This window comes from Glandiceps talaboti, chromosome 8, assembly GCF_964340395.1.
Source record: "Glandiceps talaboti chromosome 8, keGlaTala1.1, whole genome shotgun sequence".
NCBI lineage: Eukaryota > Metazoa > Hemichordata > Enteropneusta > Spengelidae > Glandiceps > Glandiceps talaboti.
This window is the reverse complement of record NC_135556.1, coordinates 16322134-16343641: the sequence shown is the minus strand read 5'-3', so window position 1 is coordinate 16343641 and position 21508 is coordinate 16322134. Positions and strand designations below refer to the sequence as shown.

The 21508-nt window shown below is 34.9% G+C and overlaps 2 protein-coding genes across 3 annotated transcripts in view; both read left to right on the top strand.

Moving 5' to 3' along the window:
- LOC144439268 (atrial natriuretic peptide receptor 1-like) overlaps nt 1-3337 on the top strand; it is a 16503-nt gene extending 13166 nt beyond the window's left edge. The window contains exons 17-21 of the mRNA XM_078128542.1: nt 460-528; nt 1091-1265; nt 1883-1981; nt 2790-2881; nt 3223-3337. Coding sequence (XP_077984668.1) covers nt 460-528; nt 1091-1265; nt 1883-1981; nt 2790-2881; nt 3223-3282 — 495 coding nt within the window. The 3' untranslated portion in view covers nt 3283-3337. The remainder of the gene's footprint in view (nt 1-459; nt 529-1090; nt 1266-1882; nt 1982-2789; nt 2882-3222) is intronic.
- A 5753-nt stretch (nt 3338-9090) lies between these two features.
- LOC144438686 (uncharacterized) overlaps nt 9091-21508 on the top strand; it is a 53497-nt gene continuing 41079 nt past the window's right edge. For both annotated transcript variants that reach the window (XM_078127830.1, XM_078127829.1), the window contains exons 1-3: nt 9091-9541; nt 9995-10029; nt 12726-12771. In XM_078127830.1, coding sequence (XP_077983956.1) covers nt 9505-9541; nt 9995-10029; nt 12726-12771 — 118 coding nt within the window. In that variant the 5' untranslated portion in view covers nt 9091-9504. The remainder of the gene's footprint in view (nt 9542-9994; nt 10030-12725; nt 12772-21508) is intronic.

Below are 21508 nucleotides of genomic sequence, written 5' to 3'. Positions count from 1 at the left end.
GTTGCGAGTAAAATGATGCAGTTAATAAATTGATGATGTCAGTGTATTGCTCTCTGGACACAGATTTTTTAACGCCGCTGTCAGTCGGTACATATTTTATTGTAGTTGGTCTCAGGACGATTACATGCCTAAAAGCTTCACAACATATGGCATTATGTATCAGCAAAGGGAAACTGCGAGATACGTACACACTGAATAGGGGCTGTTAGCAGGGGTAATCAGCATACGGGTACTTTTCCCGAAATACTAGTGTAACAAGTCGAACACATCAAAACTACTATAAAACTGAAACAGCTGGTTGATACAGTAAGAACTGTTTTGCAATGGAGACGGTGGTTACAGGTTTTCTCGGTTGTCGTTCAATAGTATTGTAAGTTACTGTCCAATTCATACTGTAATCAAGGACGATATCCGATCTGATACTTAACCGTTTTGTGATGTCTTTCTATTGCACAATAGGTGGTAACATTGCTGAACTCTTTGTACTCGTTGTTTGACGGTATCATACAAAACTATGACGTCTACAAGGTAACGCATTCAGTATATATTGTCAGTTTTAACTTTAAAATTTTAACTTTGAGATTTTAAGTCTTTTAAATATTTTAATTACTCACCCAGATAATTTACAAAGCAGAGCAAGTGTAATCGCTAAATTTGATATCTTGACAAAATAATTAAACACGGTAGACCGTTCAATATAATCAAGTAATTACACTTATATTTATATTTACCGACAGAAATCATGCAGTCGTAGTGCTCGACTTTTTACATTTAATCTGTTGGCATAAAAATGTATTGTTCTCGACTGTTTTCAAATTGTGGGGTTGAAAATTAAGATGATACCAGTAAAAACAGTATATAGTTTCATTGAAAACGGCAAGAAACTGTGGACATTTTTACAACATTTTTCGGATCTTGGAATATTTGTTTAATTTCTTGTATTCTGGTTACTTATTTGACATATACTTTAAAACGTGTGGACATATGATATTAGCACAATATAATACATTTGATATTGTTATTGAACAATTCTAATTTGACAAGATTTAGTTTACTTTCAACCGAAACTGTCTCGTCTGCTTGCCTTTAGGTTGAAACAATTGGTGATGCTTATATGGTGGTTAGTGGACTACCCGAACGAAATGGTAGAAAACACGCAGGGGAAATTGCGTCTATGGCATTAGACTTACTCAAATCTATTAAGACATTTGTTATTCCTCATATGCCAAACGAAAAACTAAAACTAAGGATAGGAATCCATACTGGTGAGACATCATTTTATTGAAGGGGTTGGGTCATTAAAAATTGAAAGAATTACCATTGAGTGATCGAGAGAATTGGTTTGATCGTCGTCGTCGTCGTCGTCGTCGTCATCATCATCATCATCATCATCATCATCATCATCATCATCATCATCATCATCATCATCACCACCACCACCACCACCACCACCACCACCACCACCACCATCAGCATCAGCATCACCACCATCATCACTATCGTCATTATCACCACCACCACCACCATAATCAACAACACCACCACCCATCACCATCACCATCACCACCAACACCACGTGTACCACCAGCTATACACAAACACCACACATATTTTAACCACTTGCACCAAAGTCACTGCCACCATCTCATCTTAATTTTTTGTCATTTATGTATAAATGGGTAGAACCGACTCTCTTTCAATCTCAATTTTACACCTAGTAATCCTGGGTAACAATCAAACAGATGCATGGCTATGTACAGGCATGTATTGAGTTCACGACATATATTGTTTTACGAAAGAAATCTCCCCCTACAAAGAGAGTCGATGACTGAATTGTGTACACATTTCACGAAATAATGTACTATAAACCATTACCTTCTAGGTACGTGTGTAGCTGGTGTTGTTGGTCTTGCAATGCCAAGGTACTGTTTGTTCGGTGATACAGTCAACACTGCATCCAGATACGAATCCAACGGAGAAGGTAGCTACACTTGTACCTAATTTACATGTAATCATATTCCAACTTTTCCATAATGGTCAGATGAAAGGTATGCAGACTGACAGATTTGTTGTTGTGGGTGTTAAAGGCCAGTGTGGATTAGGATTAAAATGTATGTGTGAAAATCCGCTGCCTGACAGAGTTTAGAAAAAGTTGGTCCAGAACAAAAGAATAATCCCATTTAATCCTTAATCCACTGATATGATAACAGTGATTCGAGGACCTGGGATTGTAACCCCTGGCCTTCAAACGATGGCAATAAGCTAAGTGGAACCTACATAACAATGAATATCTCAGTGTTGTTAGAAACGAACGTTACCTAACCCAATAGTCATCGGAATCCAACGACTTTAAAATACCCCAACAGCTTTTATTTTCACAAGTTTTAATGACTCTTATTTCACCTTCAAAATTCTATGAATTTAAAGTAATAGAGTTATCAATGCGTTGTTTTCAGTGGAATCGACAGTCTTTACTTTGAAATTCTAAGAAATGTTTCTTGGCAATCTAATTACAAATGTATGTGAATATCAGTGTAGAACATCCGTTCATAAATTTTGTGTTTTTTGATTAATGAGTCACAATCCTAAATTGTAGAACATTGGAGAAATATGTAAATAATGAAATTCTAAGACCCTTCTCGATTTTGGTGTAACATTGATTTATAGCGAATCCCAAATAGACGAGTAGGTGTTATCATTTGTTTTACTCTTTAATGTTCCTGACATTTGTAGTTGATTTGTTTGACTTGTTCAGTTATTATTAATGAAGTGTCTGTGTCTCTTTGCAGCTCTCAAAATACACATAAGTAAAACTACTGTGGAGGCGTTGGAAGTTCTTGGAGGATATAGTTGCCTTGAACGAGGAGAGGTATACATGAAGGTGAGGTGCCACGTGACCAATTTACAGCCAATGATATCCACGAAACCATGTCGTATTTAATTTCAAACAAGTCATGTCTGTCGATTTATAATGTCAGTGCTGTAGTCTAACACATACATTGGATGAAAATACTAGAAAATACTCACGGTGTAATGTAGATACAGCCCCCCCCCACCCCAAATTTGTCATTTTGGAGCCCCTCCCCCTTTCTATTTAGCATTTGACCATTCTTTTATCCAACTTGGTCGCATGTTATCACTTTCCTTCTGCATCGATAGATTTATACTCTGTTCAAGATGGCGAATTGTCTTCTGAATTGAATTCTCCTTTTATATTTACAGGGTAAAGGGACTCTGACGACATATTGGTTGGTTGAAAATACTGAAAGCAGCCACTGTTAGGTCTGATATTCACATCCGTTCCATGGTAGCCTTCGTCTTCGTAGATGAACATGTGCACAGGGACATGTATTATTGCTTAGATTGTTGCTTTCCTAATTAAAATATCACACGAATCCTGCTACTACAAATGTATCAATGCTCTATACGAGAGGTGCGTTCCATTGATAGGGGAAATATATTCAAGACAAAACGTTGTTATATTTAGCCTGTAGACAAAGAAAACAGCAATCTCAGAAATACTACACACCTTTATATATGACAGGATGCTGCCCTATGACACTTGTAGGGTAGATCGTCTAAAGCCTAGAGCTAATACGGAAGCTAGCGCCATACAGTTATAGTAGAAGTCAACACAAATTTAGTTATGGTAATTGGTATACACATTGTGTATCGACTCATCAGTGCGAATATTCCATACACTCCGAGTCACTATAAGCAGCTGCATTTTGTACTGGGATCCAAGTCCGAGTAAATTAAACGGCAAATTCTTATCTTTGGTTGTCCTATTTTCACGTAACATACCTCGACCGTTGTAATTGCGCGGTCACCGTACTATGAGATAAACATGTCAAATTACCGAATTTATTATGATGTAGAAATCCTTTCATCTTTTTTTCATCATTTTTGTGTGTCTGTGGTTACATTCAGTGTACATGTTTTAACATTTACATATTCATATTTCTCGACCTTTTAAATCAGAAATATTATACAGATATATGTATATATATAGATATATATGGGTGAAATCGACATATGTTTAAAAAAAATAACTACTCGTGTGTAATTGTGTACAAATTCACCTTGATCATTATTTTATCTAATTAAATGATCATGATTCATTATTCCGTGGTCGTTAATGTCCAGTCTTGGATGAATAACACTTATTTTGTAACAGGTTTCGAAGAGCAATGTGGTTATTACCAAGGGATGTTGTATATATTCGATCAATGATTTTTTTTTTTAATTTCCTGAATATGCCTATCATATAGAAAGACAGCGCTATATACCAACATTCAATATTGGACGTCACAGCAACTAAGTGTATAGAAAGAGGGCGCTATATACAAGCATTCAATATTGGATGTCACAGTGATGATATGTTAAGAGGCAGGCCGAAAATAATCCTAGTTCGTGCAATAGACTCTAATATGTCGATGTTTATTAGGTTGTATCAGCAATTTACTTGTAAATTTTAGGTGAAACGAAAATGTATTGTTCTTTCTGACGATCTGCTGTGTAACCAAACAATAAAAAAAATCTTAGGAATATATACTTTATTATATTTATTAGCTATTTAAAAAAAAAACCTCTGAAAAGAATTCTTTCACTGTAAGGCTTTGATATATAACCACAAACTATTACACTTTACAGGAACTCTTTCAGTTCAATTGGTTTAAGAGTACGAGTGTAGGTTTATTTATTTGATTAAATTGTAAACTCATTATGCAAAGATCACTTGGGTGTATAGATGTATATTGTGATGAGTCTTTCCGTGTATGTTACATCATTAGCTCCCGTGTGGATGATAATGCTTTGGTGTGTGTATTGGGGGTGAGGGGGGGGGGCTATCCATATGTGTGTGTGTGTGCGTGCGTGTGTGTGCGCGCGCGCGTATTTCTGTCTATGTCATCAATATCTCGAGAAACCTGGTGTTTTGGTTCATTTTGGAGCAAATTGTATGGGGCGATAGTTAAGAACTGTTCTATTCACACAGACTCATAAATCCATTACACACTCACACAAATGAAGACAAGGGCCTATGTATATCATAAAACTTCTAATAATTTTAATGGTAAAAAATCCGCCTCTGCATGTCCCTGTATATTCTCATCATTTGGGGGCAATTCGTTCTTTGAATTTTCAGAGTCTTCTATGAAAAATCTATGATTACATGCATTGTCGATGTCATTGTCCAAGTGTTTTCTTCTCGAAGTATCTTCAATGTCATTTATCACACTGCTATTCGAGTTCTCCATTAATGTTTCATCGTTTGTATCATGTCTTTTCCTACAAAAACAAAATTAATATATATGTCGTTGAAATGGCAAGAACTTAATTTTTTTGTAAATAGTTTGTCATTGTACGTACAATAACAAGCTTTTGAGACACTTTCTAGCTTCTTTGTATTGGGTTACAAACAAAAGACTTGGTATATGCTGTTTCACATTGAGTTTTCAAGCAGAAAAATATATTTAACTTAAAATAACTACCAATTTGTCACTGTAAGATATCCGTGCCCAATACACGTAGTACTATAAACACAAAACTTTCGTCATGATACTTTCAACTTACATTTCATTGAGGTATAGCTGTCACGGGGTTTATAATTTTGCAACTTATAATTGTAGCTACATGTTAAAAACTTGAGGTATATGTACCATTCTGTTTTAATTCATCACTTCCTGTTGGCAGAACTCAAACCCGATACACGTATTTAAGCATAGAATGCTGTACATTAGTCTAGTTCCTGCCGGACCGTATTCGTACTGCGTTTCATGGTATAGTATAAAGATAACGTAGTACTGAATATGGTCCGCCGTCAGGAACTAGACTAACTGCACATACTAAACGATGTGATGACGTAATTTAGTACACGTAAAACGTTCTAGTAGTCGAGGAAACCCTTATTGTGCCATCAACAACGTCAGTAGAAAATTGACAAAGGTACTTACACTAAGTCAGAATAAAATAGATGAAACAGATCACGTGATGATAAAATGATACAATTTACGACGTCATCACCCAGGGTACATGATATTGGAGGTAATGACATCACCGATGATGTTGGGTCATGTAATTCTTCAAATATCGATTCCCAATAGTTGTCTGTCTCGGTATTACTCTCGGATGTAAGGGACCCATCGGCACTCAACTCCGGCGAAAGTGAAAGTGATATGTTGGCGTTCGTCTCCAGTGAGAAGGCCATATCAATCTCAGGAGAAACAGAATTAACATCAGGTGAACAGTTATCAGAAGTGATATCAGGTGAAGGGGTATCAGGAGAGATGTCAGGCGAAACAACACTGGAGTTGGTATCCGACAAAAACGAATCTTTAGAGATGTCTGGTGGAACAACACTGGAGTTGGTATCCGACGAAAACGAATCTTTAGTATTTAATGAATCTTCTTTCATGAATTCGAAAACAATGTTCTCCTCACACCACCGTACATGCCGATCACTTTCTGTTTCTTGATCACCGTCTCCGGTTTCTATATCATAATTTTGCTCTTCTTTCTCTCGAAAAAGTTTATCCTCTGGAATTTCCCATATTGATTCATATTGTAACTCCGGTCTCCATGGTTCGTCCGCCACGATGTTCGAATCTTTCGGGAGACTACCGAAATTAAAGTTAAATTGTACTGGCTCCTGTATTTCATAACTTTTGTCGTTCTCAGAAACACCGTCGTTTAAGAATAAATCACTCAATTCATGCATGCTCTTCGGACCATTTCCGGAAGTGACGTCAATGACGTCTGAATTATTGTCTACTGTCCAGTTTTTCACCTCAGGAACTTCATCTGTAAAATTCATACTAAAGAATGAGGGCAGTGTTTCATCTTGATTTAACTCTGCACCTACAAAGTTGATACTTTGTACAACGTGTGTTTTAATGAAATCATCTGGTCGCCGCTCTCCGCTTTTCCTTCTCTTCTTGTCTGAGTTGCCCTTATTCTTTGCGGATTTCTTGCTTCCTGTAACAACAGATAAACGTCGATTGATAAAACTGTACAAAAGCTAATACAGCCCCCACCAACCCACCACCTAAAACAGCAAAAATTAATAAAAGCATCGCCGTTTAGAGTTAAGACAGTTTCTTTTATCTATTTTTTTTTTTTACAAAAAGTCTAACTGAAATTATAATATTACACCTGTCAATGATCATATAACCGCTTTATACAGGTTTGTCAAATCATAAGAGTTTTATTTATGAAATAACTAACACTGTAACAGTATTAGGGACATGCATTGTGTAGTTGATGGCTAGCAGAAATGTTTTAGACCTACATGGATGTATCTGTATCTGTATCGTAGACTTACTGGTTGTCACGTATGTAGTCTTGGGTCACGTGTGGAGCAATACAAACAAAGTACTCTTTTGAGCCTTAGCATTCAGTGCAGTTTTGAAGGCTTGTACGTTGGGTGCACAGCGAGCTTCTTGAGGTAGTGAGTTCCATAGTGGCAGTGTTTTTGGATATATTGATGTGGTCGACGACATGCGACAATAGCAGAGGCTATTTTTGTTTTGTTTGCTATTTTGTTTGGGTTGTTGTTTTTAACAGTGTCTGGATTTTCACTAATTCAGGCAGGTATACTTGCGTACAATAATATAATAGAATGTGATATCCCTAAAATACAAATCTAGTAAACACTGAGACACGATGATATGATGGATTGCAGCGACATACATGTCAGCTTACATCTTACGAGTATATATTGTCACGTTTACATACCGAAATCTTCTCGGAGCAAAACAATTGAACCAAACTAACGCTCCAAACAGTCGAGTCATGTGTACTTACATGTAAACTCAGACCAAATGTACCTACCTCCCTTGCGTCCTTTCCCCATGGTTTAATGTGTTTTCACGATGATGAGTTACAACAGATTTTTCGGAAATAAAATCTTCGAGTAAACATCAAGTTCCACTTCTTGATTCCATTGCGGATTCCGTTGTTCTCTTGTTCTTTCCATTCTTGCATTTTGTTTGTTCCTGAACAGCGCCCTCAACGGGTACATAAACGATCACATTTAGAACAGTAGCCGCTCTTCTTTACACGGGACGTATTTTACTGCTAGTAGTCGGGAATTGAACCCGCCAGCACCTTGTCAGAGAATATCATCAGTGGAGGGTGACAATTCAGTCGGAATGCATCAGTAGAATTAATTGATTTTGAAAATTCACAGAAATTATTAAAATTGCATAAACTTCAACTTTTTATTAAATCATCTTGCAGATTAGTACTCCTACAGTTCACGCGGTACGATTACTATAGGTTCAAGGATAGTGGAAATGACACTTTAAAAATTAGGTAAATACGTCCATGGGTAATTTTTCAGTAACTTATAATAGGTACAATTTTTGGAAAAATTTACCGCTCAACATCAGATCAAAACCCTCTAAGACTTCCTTTCGTAACTTCCTTAAAACTTCGTTCACTTATCAAAGGTTATATCCAGTAATAGCATAGTATGTTATTTTTTTTATTTGATATATATTTTACACTGCCATCTGTTTATTTTGCTTTAATTGTAACTGTGACTGTACAATGTCTGAAGGGTTAGACTCGACTAGCATTATGTCCACTCACTGCGAAAGTGTCTTCTTTCGCAGTGAGTGAACCTGCGCGATCACAGAAACAAGTGTAATTTTACCCCTTTCATATATAGTTGGCTGACTACGTCAATATTAACGATATTATCGACATTTCATTGTATTCTGATATAAATATTCTGAGACATAACTCGGGAAACAAATGCCTGTGCGTATACATATTCGTAAATGGCGGCTTTAGAAGTATTGAAGTGTAAACAGTCTTATCAGATCACACCAGGTAAAGGTCAACTTTGGTTTACAAGGTCCTCTACCACACGCACTAGCTTCCTTTATTCTGCAAAAATATAGAATGTATAATAAAGGCCAAATTTAACACATTTTACCCAAAGGGGGCAGTCTTATCATGACTAATGCATACTGTGGCATACGTTTTACGCAACAATGACGAAATCATAATGTGTGTTCACAAAGAGTTGCTACGTCACGAGAAATGTTTACACGCAATGCAAGCTGGGATAAGTGTTGGCAAGGACTAGAATTTTATCGTGGACCCTACTCGTAGTTAGTGTACTCATAGAAACAGATAGTTTGCTACTTTCTTCATGGACAGTCATGAAGTTGTGATCAACTGAGGAAGTCCCCTTGTTTTTGATTCTGTGTTCATCGAAGAAGTTTCGTAGATTTGTACAAAGACGCTACAACACAAGCCAACAACAGTTTCAGACGACCGCTAACTCACTTTACTGTGCGTAAACGGTAAAGCGTAGTATACACGGTATATCATTACGACAGTCACAATGAGACGTGTATGGTTAGGGGCAAAGCGTACTCTCTAGGATTTTGACATGGTTTGTGTTTGTATACCAGTGTTGCTTACTGTGTATCCGACAAGTAGCTGGAAGTCACCGACACAAATTCCAGATTACAACCCGAGGAATGAGATGTGATGAATAAGTACGAAGTTTTGGGTATCGTTGGTGAAGGTACGTAATAATATAACGACCGTAAACAAACTTTATAACACCTTCAACAATATTGTTGATGAAGGTTTATTTGTCTTCTTTTTCTAAAATTAGATTTGCCGAAAAACGTAACGGTAGAAGATGACAATTAGATGTGCATTTTTATCAAAGAAACTTGTAAAAAAAAACCCTCACTCTCCTACCGAACCGATTATGAAATAACGTCATGAGATGTGGCTTTTATTTTCGATTAAATTCTTTGTAAATTGATCACAGTCGTCACCGGTTTATGTCAAATTCGACGACTCAAATATGAGTACCAATGGAAGGAATGATTTGCAGAACGGAAACAGACTGTGTCAGTGTGTAATTTTCATGTATCTTAAAGCCAATTTATTGTTGTTGCGATATTCTAACGTATAAAAATAAATCGACGATATTGATTCAATTTGATATATGAATTATATATTGTAGGTGCCTACGGCGTGGTGTTGAAATGCAGGCACAAGGTAAGAATATTTTTTCCAGTAAACAAACAACATACAATCTTTTCTGATTAGTTTCAGTTTTAGTTTATTGAAATTAAACAGTAAGGGTTCCCTTCAACTATAAAAAACACATTATTGGGAGTAATTGTGTCATTACTGGTCCCCTGGGCAGAATTCTACTTAACACTTTTACATGTAAAAAGTAAAACACTGAAAATTACCCCCTTCTGTTTGGCAATGGCATGCTATTTCTTGTGGGATGGGTGTAACCATGTCACTATGTTACATAAAAAAAATAGCTAAAGGTTGTGAAGAAAATATTTTTCAAGTATTTTCATTTATTTGTCTAATCAAATCCACTGTGCCTACATAATTTTCAACACAGGTGTGAAAAAGCATTTTAAAAGGATGTCATTTTCTGAGACAATCAGTAAATTGTTCACATTTTATTTAGTAAAAAAAAAGTGTATTGTTGTGTTGTGTGCAATGTGGCTTTTAGAGGTGGAACCACCCAAGCCAAGGTTTGCTGTATCAACAAAGTTAGACTTTGATATTTTGCTACTTGGTGATATTGATAATGGTGTGCATACCAGCACATACAAACATTTTACAACAAGTGGACCTGTGACACTATTGCTCAGATAAAGTCTGATAATGTATCATAGTAACAAGTCAGGGCCATACAGTTCCCTCCACACCTAGAGACTATATTAATGTGTCACCTTTGTGTCTCAAGAGTGAAATTCTTGATATATAAATAGTCCTAGATCAAAGATCAAAAACCAAGTTTATTTGGTTAGCTCCCATATCTTACATAATGACAAATTAAAACAGCATTATAGAATGTTCTGGGTTTGATGCAAAGATAGGGACATCCATTTACATACAGAGAATCAACATATGCCATGTATATTTGTTTGATTATGTCCATGTTGATGTTATTGCTATTGCTATGCAATACAAGTGTTGGGTAGTTATTATCTATGCCGGACTCCATTCATGTGTATTTGTGATGATCATTATCTCCCTTGATAAACCGTAAACAAAAAGCTATCTTTAGTTGGCAGTTTTACTACTTCAGAATACCGATATTTTTCAAGATATTCCAATCATTAGATTTGAACTGACATAGAAAGATTGCACATAAATGTGGAATATATTAGTACTAAATTTAATGGTTTCCATAGTTGAGTTGTGTAATCCATCACATGACAGGGCTTGGTAGCAGTTGTAGGGTTTCAACAAGAATTGACCAAATGAACCAGAGTGAAGAGAAGGAAAATCTATTGTTACCTCTATAAATATTAACAAAATGCAATCTCATGTTGACAAACTTAAGTACATAAAAACAACTATGTAAAGCAAATATCCCATTTGAAAACTTTTACAATGTTACTTTTGAAATAAACCATCAATTTGTATGTATAACATGGTATGATAACAGTTTTCTGGTAATAATATTACAATATATATTGCATTTTATATAGGATTGAAATAACCCATATGGTGCGACCTGTATCTCTTGTATCAAAGCTATATAGAAAATATTAAAAACTCATTTTTGTGTCTATTTCACCATCTGTCCTCATTTAAAAAAACAAAACACATGCTATACATGTATTTGTGAAGTTGTTGACCAAAAGGGTGTGTGGACACTAATATCAGCTAATGGTACATTAGAATGAAATATTGTAGTAGCATTCACTTCATTTATATCCAAAAAGTAAACCTTTTTTGGGGACAATAAAATGATATCTCAGTCATATGTTAGTGGAAAATAATGCTAGTATGATATACTAATTCTGATACTAGATAGCTTTTAAATGACTGTTTGCAATATTATCTACTCAGCACGTATGTGATGATTTTTTTAGCATAAAAATATTTTCCATTAATGTGAAGCTTGCATTAAACTGCAGTGTAACTAGTCAACAACTTCCAAAATAGGTTGTAGTCTGCAAGATTACCAAGACTGTTTGGTGTAAATTATTATCACCACATGCCTGTCACTAGTCATGTTCTCGCCACCCCATCCTACCCCACGTAATGTGCACACATATATAAGTGTATTTAGCAACAAGACTTCTTGGTATGGAATTGAAATGTTTTGCTAACTACTAAGTAACCTCATAAGTTAAATAAAACATGTTGATTGATGTGTGAACTCCTGTTCACATATGGGTGTGTGCTAGCTAGAAGGTTCATAACTCAGAAGTGAAGTTTTTGTGAAGATTGGTGTAAAAAAAAAATACTGATTTCCCAGATAGACTAACTCTGAGATGATATGAATGAGGATTTTACTAAATGTTAGTAATTTTTATATAATAAATTATTTCAGGACAGCAAGAAAGGATTCTAGGCTACTATGGAGTAGGCCATATGTGTATGGGAATTGATTTCTAGGAGACAATCAAGACTTTTGTAGACCCTTCAGTTTTACTATTTACAGTATGGGGACATGTGCCAACTTTAGACACTATTTTTATCGAGTAAATGATCTTACATTACCATATGATCTTTAATAATGGAAAGAAAATACCCTGAAAAGAAAAAAGGGAATAGCAAATATACTCGAAGTGCTGGTATACTTTGTCGTCAAAAGCTCTCAGCTTATAAAATTATCTTTAGTTAAATGTCTTATTCTTAGTTATACTGGTATGTTTATCAAATACTGTCATCACTATAGATGTATTGAATTGTTGTTGTTGTTTTTACAGGAAAGTAAAGAAATGGTGGCCATCAAGAAATTCAAAGATAGTGAAGGTAAGGGAGTGTCTTCTAAATCATTACAACATATTCACATAATAGTGGGGCCTGACAGTGTTATTGAATACTGGGTAGAAACACTAGAGTTATGGCCTACACTGAATGCCTGGACAATGAGTTCACCTCCAGGGTATTGTTTTGTGCCACTCATAAAGAAAACAAACCATGTGTATTCTCAGAGAACTATCAATAAAGTGTAGCGTTGCTATGGTTTGAATTATTGCGAGTTTATTAGGCTAGAGTGTATTTACTATATTTATTCCATACATTATGTTTTGGTCATTTTAGAACAAAATATAAAGGGACTTTTAGGTAGTACGTGCATGTATAATTTCTCAGTCACAGTTGTATGAATCTTGTATAGTTAAATTTTACACATACCTACCTACTAATGTACAGGTATGTCACAGTCTAAGTCTAGTTGTGGTCCATTGAGCAGTAAACACTCAGATTGACAAATATGGCTGTTTGCCGAGCCTTGAATCCAGTTGAATGGGGTTTAGAATGTTGATTTTTCCACCTTGCCGTGATGGGGAAATAACGAATTTAAAACCCCCATTTCCATAGATTCCAGGCTACTGTTTGTCTTGATCAATCTGATCCTTCATGTATACATACCCACTGATAGCAGTTTCTTATATCAATAACATTTCATTTAACAAATTCTATCATTAATTCGGGAATTGATAACCAGTGTCTCTCATCACCATTAGTGCAGGCCTTTTCTGTTAAAAAGTAGAGCTATTGAATTCAAAGATTTAATTTTCTGAAGTTTAGGTACATACCCCAGTCACTATGAGACATACTGATTCCCAATCTTGTGATATCATTTTGACCAAATAGCTTGTTATCAAAGTTCAAACAAAAATGTCACTCAGTTATCAACCAGTGACAATGATGTGACAATTGTACTGTCTACATGGCACATGTGACAAGAAAATGATAAAAAGAAATATGAAAAAATTTGATGATCATGTTGTAGGTGCATGTAATGATCTCCACAGTTATGGATTAATATGTACGGCAAACGTTTTAGAGGTACATGTATAGGTTCAATGTGTAGATTATAACAGATTTGTAATATAGTGATCCATCATAAGAAAGGTAAATTTGTCAGTTGTATTGTATATTCATATTAGTAGTCATGATGTATACAAAATGTAGCTCTGTAAAAGAAATCAGAAGAATGAAAACGTTGAATATGAACACATAGTTCAGATTCATCTCATAAATCCATATTGAATGAGAACAGAACAGCATGGATTTGAAGCTATTAGAACTATTGTAGTTATCGTACCATTGGAAATGGTACGACAGAATTATTCACAAGGAGGGAAGGAAGGAGTTGTGTTTACTGTGTGACAACACTGGTGTAGCCTATACACACTAAAATAGTAGGATTGCCATGGAGGTGTCAACAACTGTAATCTGATCAATTGACCAATGATTTGTTTGACTAGGTGTGTCATTATAGTCTCTTTGGAGATGTAACAACCTCCTAACAAACCAGCATCAGTTGTTGATGACACAGTTTTGATTTTAATAGAAATTCCAACATCGCATCAATTTGTGTGCAAAAATGTTCACATAATAGTTCACATTTCATCACTCACATGATTCAGTGTGTATTTAGTTGTTAGGTTTTTAATTAATTTTGTTTTTAGAGATCCGTCCAGCAATTATATTATTTAAATAGGTGTTTTTGTATTTGTTCAGAGACTTTTAGGAATAAAGAATTCATGATGTAATTAAAATTGGGTTGTCAAGGATACACATGTGATACATTGCATAGTATACAATGTAGTGAGCCTCAGGAGCTGTAATAACAGTCTTTCGTCACTAATGAAAATTAATCCAAAACAGCACAGACTACATTGCAAGTGTAACATTACTAACAAGGTGATGTATTACTTTTCAACAAAAGTCACCAACATAACTGTTAAGGCAGTAAATGACCACTATGGCAGCCCTCTAAATGCCGCCACAATGTGTTGATACTCACTGATGTTTCAGGTATAGACCTGAACTTAAAGGTGCACATATTCTTACCAACAAGGTCCATGTGTAGTCAAGGCCCACTGACCCACAATACATACTGCAGATTGATAAGAAAATATAGTATACAACTCTGTTATAGTTCCAGACATAAGAAAGAGAATAATCACAGCTCCATTATCTCACCTGCCTGTCAGTTCTTACAGATAGTGAGTGATATAAAAAAGCTGAACATCCCTGCAATATATACACTTCTTCTAAAGTTATGTGTTTTACAAATTTTCCATATGTTGATGGGTTATGGACATATTTACATCTGAAGTCATCAAATTGACAAAAATTTCATTTCAAGAGAAAACGATATTCATCTTCAATATCATTTGACTTGCAAAGAACACAGCAACAGATATATTCATCCCTATGAATACCTATCATTACTCACAGAAAAATAATATTCGTATTTCGCTTGTAGACTGTGTATATAGCTCATTGACAACCACTATGCATTATCACACACTAATATGAATTCATTTACTGACAGAACATGTTAGGTACAGTAACTAAAAAAGTGTTTTAGCTGGGTTGTGCTTGTAGGGGCACTAGCTGTGTTTATATGATCTGTCGGTTATTCCTGCTGCACACAAACACGTTTCCTGTGGTGTTCTACTGACTGAAACTTGAAAGATTCCTATAACCCATGGCTTGCTATTGGCAGAATTAATTCAGACCTGATATATAAGCATAATTAAATATATATCTTGAATGATATTTAATTAATAGCATTAATAATTTAGTATTCATAATCATATGCTGAAAAGTCATAGTTGCATTTGCAAATTCAGATGTAGCAACAAAGCCAGAAGAAGATTTTTATGCCATTGAAGGCATGCATCGAACAAGATCAGTTTGATCATTATTTGCTGTATATAATTTTTCGGTAACCGTTAAACTCGCCCATGATAAAAAAAATTGTATAAACCCAACTTGTGTTATTTAGATATACATAATATAAAAGGTGGTATAGCTACTGTAACTGTACAGTATTATGACTATTATAAGAGATCCAGTGTGAGTGGTAAGCTAAGGCTACCATTTTGAGTATAGTACAGTATTACAGTATGCTGTGGTGTCACATCTGTGGAGTAAAAGAATGACTGAGTCTGTGCAACAGAAAAGTCCTCTAACCTGATTTCAAATAATGACAGAAGACTGAAGTACCCTAACCACAATTCAAAGTGAAAAATAAGGTATTTAGTGTAGGTGGAAGTTTAAATAGCTAGATTTGGTCTCAAGACGACATAATCCACTTGGAATAAAAAGGGATTTAAATAAAGAGTTGAAGTCTTTGTTTTGATTTTCACCAATATATACAAAGTCATTCACACAAATTAGCGCAAATCACAGTATCTCTTTAAAGTCATTGTGACGTCCATAATCATGATTGCAGTGGAATTCATGATGTGATCTGAGTTGAAATCTTAAAAGTACCCTAACCTCTTCTTAAGTAAAATTAGTGTAAATGGAATGTAGATTAGTAGTAATCTTAAGTGCACTTCTTGTTAAAAATTTGATCAGTCAGGAGAAAAACTGAGCAAATCGTTCTACCTGTGGTGCAAAAATAGAATGTCTGTAGGGGTGAAAGTGGTGTACATGTTGTTAAAAGCAGCAGTAGTGTGTATGGCCTACGTGTATGTATAGCATTGTTTGTTATTCCATTCATGCAGACAGAAAAACACAAGTCAAGCAGAATTCAGACTAGACGTATGCTTTTATAACAGTGTATTCTTTGTAGTTTTTGAAAGCAATTGAAGCAGATGCTTGGGTGTATAATGGTTCAACACTTCATACCACTGGTATTGGTCCTTGATAAGATATTGTCAAAGACTGTCTGACATGTATTCTCTGTCTGTCTAAACTCAAGGTTTCATTCTGTACAGCATCAATCACAAATCTAACAGATCTTGTTCTTTCGCTACCATGAAGCGAAAAAAGTGTTGTTTTTTTTTCGTCTTTGATAACAAAGGTTGTTACAGAACAAAGCTTTTGCAAATATTATTTTGTATAGTTCAAAATGGAGTGCCAGTGTTCTGTTTCAAGGAAAAGTTTGCAGCCGCCACTTAAGAATGTGTCTATTTTTATCCAGTTCAAGTCTTTACAGTTCTTTTCATAGACATTCTTGATTCAGTGAAGTTTATACATTGACGAGATAGTATGTCCCTTGAAGTTGAAGCACATGTCACGATCTTACTCTAAGACGTATTTAGTAACCTGTGTTTGTAGATGTTAATTAATATAATGAAATTCCTGTCTTGTGGGGAGTACCATTTTTTTTAATCGAGACTATTCACCTCTATTCAATTACTCCTGATTTTATTGATTGCTATATTGATTTGTCACTGGTGGTGTAAGCTGAGGTAACATTTCTTTTTATTTTCACTTAATGTTACATAATATGTCAATGTATAAATTTACTGTCATTTCTGTGATGTGTGTTTTGACTTAACTCATCAACATCCAACATAGTTATTCAGTAATGCAGTCAATAATAGCCATAAAACATGTTAACAAACCAACCAAAAATACCCCACATTTACTGCCTCGCTTTTAAAATGGAAATCAGGACAAACTAGTCCACTACTACTTTGTTGAAGTATATGTATGCCAAGGTCATTTTTGTTTCAAAACCTACAATGTATTTCTATGGTAATATCTACATCTATTCTGTATATGATGTGAAACGCAACACCCAGTTCCAATAGATGAAACTTCAGAATTTCAATCATATATAGCGCCAAGTCTTTGTTTTGGCAGGGTGTACTCTTTCTTGATCTGTGCAAAGTGTAACAGGGAACTCATAATATTGTTGACACACGGCTATTGTGCACTTCACCTTCTTCTAAAGATAGCCAAACATTTGAATATTTTAAAGTGTTGTTTTCAATCATCAGGTATTTGATAGGTTGAGATTTAGATGTCTTCCTTGTTGGAACCAATCACATTGCTGTCTCATAAAATGTTCAGAAACCACCGTTTAGATTCATCTTAGGCAAAACTATACTGTAGACATGTATTTTGTATGTTTTGATAGGTTGAATTTTAGGTGACATCCATAGAGGAACCGATCACACATTGCTGAATGTTCACAGACCACCTGTTGGATTCATCTTAGATAGAAGAACTATAGTGGACATAGTTTTGATAGATTGAATTTTAGAAGACTTCCTTGGAGGAACCAATCACAGTACTGACTCAGAAAGTTTTAGAAACCACCTGTTGGATTCATCTTAGACAGAATTGTTATCAACTAAATAGCCATATAAACTATAAAAATTAAAGTGTTTCAAGAATTTTACTGGATAGATTTCACTTTCTATAGATTTTTAAAATGTATACAATTTCCAGTGTACTGGGGCAAGATAAGTGGTAGATGGTGGTAATGCACAAGTTTATAAATTTCCCATTGATTCAAAACCCACGATGCACATGTACCTGTATGTTTATTGAAGCCGGGTTTTAAAAGCTTTTATACATGTACATGTACATGTAGTTCACATAGAAATTGTTGACTGTGTGCTGACAGGAGAGTTCAATGGTGAATAGTACTTTGTATAACACTGATATAGATGTCTGTTTGTATTATCACTCTCGAATACAAATGTCCAAACTCATTTGTGTACTGTATGTGTAGATTTCAATTGACGGCAGATTTAAAGGTCAAAATTTCAGGCATTCCAACAGGGTCGTCCGGAGGTCTCAACTCAAGATTCCACACATCGCTGCGTTGTGCTGATGCTCAGTGAGGCAGGTCCTTTACTCTGACTCCAACTGAATGAATAATGAGAGGAAACTTTTAACATACTTCAGATGCAACAAGTGATTTTGACAACCATGTCAGACCTGTAGATCACTCCTAGTGTTAAATGAAAGAGAAATCATCAAGTTCTCTCTTGAAATGTGTATTTAACACAGCTGACCTGCAACTGTTAAGAGTTGTTCTGATTACATGTTTCCTTCAGCTGACAACTACTAACAAAGTAGCCACAACTTTTAACAGACTATTCACTTGTACCAATCCAGATTATTAAATGCTACATTTTGTATGCTATCAATTGATTGAGCAGCACGGCAGTCTATACATCAGGGTTTAATTTATGGCAGACATGTGACACTGCTGTAAAGTAGATGAATTGAGGTATCAAAGGGAGATGTCATACAACAGGGTGCTGTGTAGAATATACCTTTTGTACGAAACACACAAATCTGTTTGGAAGAGCGATAAAAGAAATCTGTGTGGTTTTGCCAGACAATGAGGGTTGCATGATGTTTTCATAGAAATACAATGTCCCAGTGCACCAGGATTGACCCCATTAAAAAGAACTGCCTTTATTTTCATACACAGAAATCTTTATATTCCTGTGTGTAGTGCTTTAACAAGCAGAAAAAATTGTAGGTTTACGGCAAGGTCACCTTCCTTGCAATATCAATTACTGAATCATGAATATTACCGTGTGTGTTCCTGAAGATGATATTAAATTATAGTCAGTTATTAAGAGTTATGCAATGTATGATAAATCTCCAGCTAGATTTGTAATTTGAAATGGATCAATATATCTGAATCTACGTATATCTGTGTAGATTTGAGTTTCACTGACTAAAGTACTTTAACATGATTAACAAAATTTCAGATGTTGCATTCAAAGAATTAATTAAATGTACATGCTCGTATTTCTTACACTTTTGATTTTCTATATCTGGGTAAACAGTATATCCATATTAGAAATTTGAAACATTCTAATAAGCTGAGCTAGAACAAATGTAATTAACTTTGTAACAGTAATGATGAGTGACAGCTTTATATTGATCGTTAATTCATATAAAATGTAGACAGTTTGTAAAGTTCAGAATAAAACTGTCTAGGTCAGATTTACAGGATTCATACAATAATTGTAGTTAGAGTCTTTGAAAGTCCTCGAACTGTAAATCACTTGACCTTGAAAATCCTGGAAAAATTTAAGTACATGTACACCTTGAAAGTCTTGTAAAATGAAATTTAGGAATGGTCTGCCATAGAATGTTTACAAGTTTATATTTCCCACTGTTAGAAAGTAAACTATTGTTGTGTTTAGTCATATGTAGGTGACAGGTTTTTCCAAAATACTCCTGGAAAAATAACATTAGTTGATCCTCCAAGTTCCTGGAAAATTACAAGAAAACTCATGTCATTTAAAATGACTAGACATGTATGAAACCTGCAGTGAACATCTGATTATAGTTAATACTGAATACTGTGTATTTAACATACTTACACACTTACAATTACATGAAAGGTGTACCATAGTGGCTGTTGACTCTGATTCATTTTAGATTTGCACAAATGTTCATGTGGGTGCCCATTCTCTGACCACATGCACTTGTAGTTGTAGCACTTAGTATACACATGTTGTCAATTTCATCTTACTAAACGTTTATTTCAATACATGTGTATATTTAATCAAAATAAGTCGAGCTGTTACAAGTGAATGTGTCAGTATGACATTCAAACAGTTATATGTCAAAAGACATAGAAATAATTCATTACACCCTGTAGTATTAGTTACCCCTCCCCCACCCATTGCTTTTAACTACACAAACTATAATATCCTACATTGTATAGCGTTCATTAAAAGAGGTTTATAAACTTTATATGCGACTAGTGTGCACTAATAGATTGTTTGATTTCATATAAAACATTGAACAAACAGCGAATAATGGTCTAAATCCTAATTTTTTTTAGCTCACTTTCTGTGCTTTCCAATGATTTTGGTAAACTAAAATATATGTTTATCTCTTGTTTTACACTTTCATTCATTTATTATGACCTTTTGATATTTGTTATGAGTTGTTATTATTATTACATATGTACCAGTGATTACGTGCACTGATGTGCATGCATGCATGCATACTGCTGGTATTAGCACTGCAGTGCAACACCGAAAACATTATTGCATATATCTTCATGCAAATTATATGCAAATGAGGGTACAATCATTGGTTATACACTGAAGCACATGATTGCACAGTGTCATTTTTATGGAAATTTGCTGTTTCAGATAAAGATATATAATAATAACATAAGTTGATATCCCCCCATTCCATGTGAGTGCCAGTGTGGGTACTCAAGGGTATTTGCCGTTTTATCTGCTGCACTTTCACTCACTACACTCTTGAAAGTACGGCCACAGAGAACACTGCAAGCACTCATGCATGCATGCAGACACCCCAAGTACACTCCACACTTGCTTGGAAGTCTTGGGGTTCTGTCATGTTATTCCATTTTGTTTATATTTATTTAATATTTACAAGTAAAGAAATATAAAATATGATATGAAATTCAAATCAAATCTGTAAAATATTGGCAAATACATTATACAGGGCAAATACATTATACAGGTCAATAATACAATATATTACATTGTACATATAGTAGGGCAATAAAATGGATAATTTAAGAGCATTTTATGACTTCAAACTTCACAGGGTCAATAGCTGTGTCTAGATTAGTCTCAATCAATGTACATGTAGTTATAAAAATACTAAAGTAGGGGAATTCATTTCCCCTTCTCTAAATCATTCTAATAATTTTATGAATTCAACTTTGTAGAAGATAATAAGAAGTGTGAATTTTTTTGAGAATGTAAACAATTACCATATTTCAAGTTTTAATGTGTAATTTCCATATATAAAAAAACACAATATTATT